The 7,262-nt window shown below is 40.2% G+C and overlaps 1 protein-coding gene across 1 annotated transcript in view; it reads right to left on the bottom strand.

Moving 5' to 3' along the window:
* SDHAF3 (succinate dehydrogenase complex assembly factor 3) overlaps window positions 1-6,964 on the bottom strand; it is a 56,954-nt gene extending 49,990 nt beyond the window's left edge. Inside the window, exon 1 of the mRNA XM_019662064.1 lies at window positions 6,666-6,964. Coding sequence (XP_019517609.1) covers window positions 6,666-6,839 — 174 coding nt within the window. The 5' untranslated portion in view covers window positions 6,840-6,964. The remainder of the gene's footprint in view (window positions 1-6,665) is intronic.
* Between the last annotated feature and the right edge of the window lie 298 nt (window positions 6,965-7,262).

The raw sequence follows: 7,262 nt of genomic DNA on the forward strand, positions 1-7,262 counted from the left end.
TTTTTTTTCAAAAAGACTAAATGCATTAACTGAAAAAACTAAGTTTACTAAAGTAATGTGAAGCTCACTTTCAGTCAATTCTAACATTCCCTATGTAAAACTTCAGACATTTGTTCTTATTAAGCAACCATAAAATATATTTATTTGATAAAACAGTTAAGTAAAATTAACATTATGCATATATAATATATTTTCTTAAATTCTGTGCAAAAACTTACTTCACAATTTGAAGACTGCATGTTATATATACATACGCACATAAATATACACACCCCTATGCACACGTGCAGATTTGTTTTAGAACCACAGTCACTAGCATATTAATATTATCATGCTATTACCATTATTTTAAATCTATAGATTCAAATAAATTTTAAACCATTTAAATAAAAGGAACATACCTCTATGTTCCGGTAACATAGTATATAAAGTCAATAATATATGCAATATTGATCAAATTATGATTTTTTTTAAAAAACACCTTTAATTACTTTATAACATAAGCATTGTTATAACATATCTCATGATACCAATAAAAGTTCAATGTTCCTAAATAAAAACAGTATCTTAAAAGCTACACTAAAAATCCAAACGCTTCAGAAATGAAAATAAAAAATGTTTATGTTCCAAAGAAACATCATTTCATAGCCTCTCCTTTATCCCTTCTTAAGCATTAGTTAACCACAATATGGCTAAAAAAAATGTAAAGGTAAAGCTTAATGTAGAAAGCATACATGTGTGAAACATCACCATTCAATAAACCATTACCATTCAATAAACCATCACAAAAACGCTACACTGAATAACATGCAGAATAAACAGTACAACTGAGAGGTCCCCAAATGACCCCCTCATACTTGGTAGATATATATCTACTGAACAGAGAGGTAATTCATTCCTTTTCTTCCACAAGCTAAAATACAAACTACAGATCAGGATGTTCAAAAGCAAAGAAATGAGGCCCCCAAATTAGGTAAGAGAGGCATACAATTATAAAAACTGCAAAATACTCATCCAACCCTAATTATACTAAGTTAAAAAAAATTTTAAATATAGGTGACATGAAACTTAATCATACATTATTTATCTGATGATCCACTTCAAAGTCATAAATAAGAAAAAGATGTTCCATGAGTTAAAAATGGATGGTTACATGAAATCCGAAGCACTACGTCCTCTCTGAAACAAATACAACAAGATATAATTTTAAAAAAGGCAAATGCTATAATATCTAAACTACCACATAAATCTAAAGAATTAAATATAATCAAGGAGGAAAAAAAGTATGTAGTTAGGAACAACTAAATACAAAAGAAGAAAGGAACAGGACTTCTCCAGCACTATACTACCTTTATTTCTTAACTCCTAAATGTTAGTGGTCTATCTCTGGCACCTTCCCCAATGCTATACCCAACGGGGGTCTCTTTCATCCACACCTTTTGACCATCAATTATAGATAATGAATTCCAAATCTCTGTCTCCAGCTACAATCTGTCTCCTGAGTACCAGACCAATATATAGCTCACAACATCTCCACTTGACTGTCCCACCGGAATTTATACCATAAAATATACCACACTGAATTCATTCACGTGCTCCTCCTATATACCTATTCTGGTTATTGGTATCATGTTCTAAAACCTGAGAGCTCATCCATTCTACTTCCTCTCCCTCACAGATCCTTTATCAATCACCAGCTCAAGTCCCATTCTTCCTTAAAAAGGGTATCACCTAAATTCATAATCTCCATTCTCAATCCTCTGTCTTGGTTTAGGCACATATATTTGGGACAGATTTCCTTACCTTCAAGCTGGCTTACTCTTCAATCATATATTGCTGCTAAATTAATCTTTCCAGAATTTGAATCATTTCCACCACTGCTTAAAACTTTTCAATGATTTGAAATAAAAACCTAAAATTCTTAGAATAGCCTGTCTCTTGCGACCACTCTAGCTTTATCTCTTCCTAATCTCCCATATAAGGCACTCAACTCCAAACGCAACACTGCAGATCCTGGAAAAAGTTTTGGTTTCTTACCTCAATACCTCTGCATGTGTTATTCCCTCTTTCTAGAAAGTTTTTTTCTTGACACTTTCAAGCAACCTTGACTTGCTCAGGATTCAGCATAGACATCATATGTGGCCTCCAACTTCCTCCATTCCCTCCTTCCTTCCCTAGCATTTAGCAGGCACCATTTCATGCTATATTATAATTGTCTATTATACGCCACTAAACTTTGGAGACTGTGTAAATAAAACATAGTTATTATTCCTTTTTGTGTCCCACAATGCCTAGCACTTTGCCTGGCAATAAGTGATCAATAACTATTTATAGACTGTTGTAAGCCTTTTTGCTTTTTCTAGAACTAGAACTTCATTATAAACTTCCTCCAACAGACACAAAACAAAGGAGCTACTTAAGAAAAACAACAGAAGCCAGTTAAGAAAGCAACAGACATAAACAGGCCAGAAAATGGAAGATTAAACATATCGAGTCTCTTCAAAGCAGCTCCTAAGAGCGCACTGTTTTTTACTCTGTCTCACATTCTATCACAACTATATTTTACTTCCTATTTAATCTCCAATGCTTATTCTGATTTCCCAGAAAATAAGTGATAAGAAGTTCTTCTCTCCACAACTGGGTAGGCACAGAGAGAAAAATGGAAAGCATTACCTAAATCAGGTATACTTCAAAACTGAGCATAGTAAGCACTTTGAAAATGCCATAAAAGACCCCTGATCCACCCAGCCCCAATTCCACTTGTAATCGTTGCCTCCTAACAGACTTGGGAGTAAGGTTATAATGGATATTTTACCAACCAGTTATGAAACATTCACCCTAACAGATTCCCAAAATCTCTTCCTGAACTTACATTTTTTTCTAAGATAAGGAATTATATAAATTCATTTTTTACATTTTTATCCTTAAGATAGAATGAAACACTTTCCTCCCACCTTCCCCCAGTGGTCCTTGAATAGAAATCCCCAGCTGAATTCCCTCCAGCGGTTCTCAACCTTTCTAATGCCGCGACCCCTTAATACAGTTCCTCATGTTGTGGTGACCCCCAACCATAAAATTATTTTCGTTGCTACTCTATCACTGTAATTTTGCTACTGTTATGAATCGTAATGTAAATATCTTTTTGTTTTCCGATGGTCTTAGGCGACCCCTGTGAAAGGGTCGTTCGACCCCCAAAGGGGTCGCGACCCACAGGTTGAGAACCGCTGCTCTAATATTTGCTGCAGTTTTCCGTGATCACAAACGAAGGGAATATAAAACTCGCCTAATCCTGGGGCTTCTAACATTCCTGATCCTTCCTCTTTCTTTTCTCCAGTGGTACCCATACCCAACTTTGCCTTTTAAAGTAAAACAAATTCAGAATCCATTCAAGTTCGTAAGTAATTTTAGAAGTATGTGAGAGAATCCCAGAGACCAAACTCCACACAGCAAAGTCCAGGATTGTGTCAATCTCAATTAGCGTGATATAAACACAAGCAGCAAGCTTATGTAATAGATAATGTGTACCAAATTTGTAACCATCATTATTGAAAAACGATAGAAATCCATGCCATAACTAGTAGCATCAAGTATAACAATCATAAATTAGATGTTCTGAAGAACACAAGGCGGGGGGAGACTTAGAAAGCTGAAAGACATCACTCTCCTATATCACTGCCTTAGCCAAGTTTTTCTCCTTTCCATCCAACTCAGAATCTTCTCTAGCCCTCATCCTTGGCAAAAAGAAACTGGATCTCTTGGTAGAATTCATCCTACCCCTTCTAACTTCCAGGCTTAGGCTGAGCTGCCTTGCAACTTCGAGAACTATTATTTTATCCAAATAGTTAGATCACTAGTTTGAAATTTATCTTTGCCCAGCTACCAACTCAATATCTATAAGGCCCTAGCCTGATGGAATAGACTTTTCATAAAAAAAAAAAAAGTAAAAATGCTATTAATAGGTCACTAATAGGGAAGAAGAGACATTTCCCTACAGAAACATTTCCAACTAATAAATTCAGAAGGAATGAGGGAAACAAAGTCACCATTGGAACACTATGGCAAGATCCAGCAATGAATGCTAAAATCAGTTGGCCGAGTTTAAGGAGAAACAGGACATTTGTATAGTCTCAGAATATTTCCCCCAAATATGTATTAATTTCAAAAGGGAAAATAGTAACTTTATAGTGGAGAAACCCGGCAGATATCACCTTAACCAAATGATCACAGGTAACATCACCAGTAATAATAAGTCGATATCATGTGCCCTCTGGTATGATGTGTTGAGAAGGGCACATAAGCCTTGTGGTATCCTTCCCATAACATCAATCTAATCAAGAGAACACATCAGACAAACCTAAATTGAGACAACCTATGAAATAACGGACCAATACTTTTCAAAAAAGTGTCAAGGACATGAAAGAAAAGATTCAGGAACTGTTATAGGCTAGAGAAAATTAAGGAAACAGGATGATGAAATGCAACGTGGGATCCTGGATTGGATCCTAGGACAGAATAAGAACATTAGTGGAAATACGGGCAAAATGTAACTAAAGCCTGTCGTTAATAATACTGTAGCAATGTTAATTTCTTAGTTTTGATAACTGCACCATAGTTATGGAAAATGTTAACACAAGGGGAAGCTGAGTGTAGGATGTAGGGAACTCTGCACTGAGTTTGTAACTTACAAGTCTAAAATTATTTCAAGAGTTAGGGGGGAAAAGAAACCTAAATTGCTGATACCAAGCCTCCTAGGTTCATCAACACATTTTTATTTACCGTATTTGCCGGCGTATAAGACGACTCGGTGTATAAGACGACCCCCTAACATTTCCACTCAAAATACAGAGTTTGTTATATGGTCGGCTGTGTGCGATTTTGCGAGTGTGGTAAAATCGCATAACAGCAAAATCGCATAACAGCCGAGCATACACCCAGCAGCGCTGCTGATGCCTGAACGGTATGTGGAATGAAGTGGGCGGGCATCGGGAGGCCACTATGGCACGGGGCAAGCACTATGGGCAGTCTATCTGAAGTGTACCTGGCGTATAAGACGACCCCCCACTTGGAGGCATATTTTTCAGGGCCAAAAAATCGTCTTATACGCCGGCAAATACGGTACCCAGTTTTTGTTTATGCTTCTCGTGCTCCTCCAGCCTATTAATGTATTCTGAGTTCCTAGTCTTTCCCTAAAGACTTTCCAAGTTCTTATACTTTAAGGCCTCTCAAAGGGCCCTTATTTCTTCCCAACGCAGAGCTAGACTCTCTCCTTCCTGTCCTGCCTTCAACTGACCTGGCTTAAAAGATGTCACTTAAAAAAAAAAAAGTCACTTAACAAACACCTCGATATCTTATAGTTTCATTGCAATTAACAATTTACAAAGTGCTTTTAAATACATATACAAACATTTAGAGGTGCATATTGTAAACACTGTTATTATTTTACAGATTAGAAAACAAGACTAGGAAAAATTAAGTGATCTGATCATTAATAAATGCCAGGACCTGAAATTGAATCCAGTTCTTGACTCCAAGACCCAATTACCATATTAAAAGATACCAGTATGCATTTAAAAATATTCAATTTCCCTGGCTCCAGGCAGGCTAATTACAGCTAACATACATGATATTTAGGTAAGTTCTGAATTTCACCATTGTCCTAAATGTACCTCTTGCAAGTTTCAATAATTCTACAATCAAGAATTCTGGGGTTCATTGAAAAGATTCCGTGTTCACTCTAACCATAACCTTTAGGATTTTCTTAAAAACAGATTTCAGGCATCTCCTTTTCAGCCATCAACTTTTTAGACTGAAGAACCACTTAACCTGTTCTTATTGCCAACACAGCTTCCTTTTTCAAACATCTGAGTTGTTGCTCTAAACTCCAATTCCATTCATGCACATCAGAACTAGGGGCAACCCTGCAATGCCCCGCAACCCCATGAAATAACTCTTACCTTTTTCCTTAACTCAAAGGGGGTCGTGGGGGTAATCAAAGGGCTAATCCCAAATGCACGTGTCTCCTTAGAGATTTCCTGCAATGCTGCAGAGCAATGTAACAAAGTAGCATGACTTGAGACTCAGGAGAAACCACCTGTCACCTTAACTCTGACCAGCATTTTTCTCCTTCCCAATCATGACTTATTTCTGTCTCGGTCAACTGAGAACCAAGATTATTAACACGCAACCAAGAGCGATGAGATTTAAAAAAACAACAACAACAGGAATTATGGAAACAAACCTCTGTGTCTGAAAACTTAGTAATGAGAAAACTATTAATAGGCGCTTGCTACGGTGCAAGCCACTAGAGGGGACAAAAAGCTGCTAAGTGGTTAAGTACTTTGGACAGTGGTTTATTCAATTTTGTGACCTCCCGTCCTCACCGCTCCAGCGCCTGGAAAGGGCAAAAGCTCAGCCGAACTGAACTGCAGACGTTGATGTAACGGGATCAGCTCCCGGAGGAACCGGTGGGAGAAACAGGCCGGATCGGAGTGGAACTTTGCTAAGTACAGCTTTGCGCTGTTGAGTTAACACGGAACAGGCTGTCGCTGCGTTTGATCCCGCGTGGGGCACAGGGAAACCAGTCGGTCCCTCTCACTGGGACACAGCGGGTCACGGCTGGGGGACCCCAAAGGTCGAGAGCGAAGTAAAGGGGGGCGGTCACTTGCCTCCCATTCCTGCAAGAAACGCTGGGCCTCGGCAGCGCCGGCCGTCTTATGCCTCCTAAATTCGTCCTTCACGTACTGATCGCCAAGGGCTTTGAGGTCTGGGGGCAGCGCCCGGTGCAGCAGCAAGACGCGCCGATACAATGCCCGGACACGCGAGACGTGCGCGGCCGGCATAGCGCCGCGCGCGGGGACCCCACACCGCGCCTGCGCAGAGGGGCGGCGCGCGCCCGCTCCGCTCAGAAGCCGGGTGTTGAGGCGCCGGAACTCGGGCGGAAGAGGGCGCGCGACCTTCCTCCGCTTCGGTCCGCTCGGAAATCAGGGCCTTCCGGAAACTGGCGCCGCCGGCAGCGGCGGCGGGACGCCGGCCAGTCACGGGCTGCGAGGGGCGTGGCTCTCGTGGAGTCGCGCCAGCGCCGCGACTGCTCAAGGGTTGCGTCTCGGTCCGCGAGGGCTCCCACCCGAGGGCTTGCGTGCGCCAGCTGTCACCCGTCAATCACACCCCATCACCTTTTACTTTAATCTTCTCCCCACCCCTTCGTCCCTCCTCATAAAGGCTTGAGGAAGTCTTCGTCCAAATTAGCCTCCTCCAGGAAGCCT

The sequence above is a fragment of the Hipposideros armiger genome, unplaced genomic scaffold (assembly GCF_001890085.2).
Source record: "Hipposideros armiger isolate ML-2016 unplaced genomic scaffold, ASM189008v1 scaffold_365, whole genome shotgun sequence".
NCBI lineage: Eukaryota > Metazoa > Chordata > Mammalia > Chiroptera > Hipposideridae > Hipposideros > Hipposideros armiger.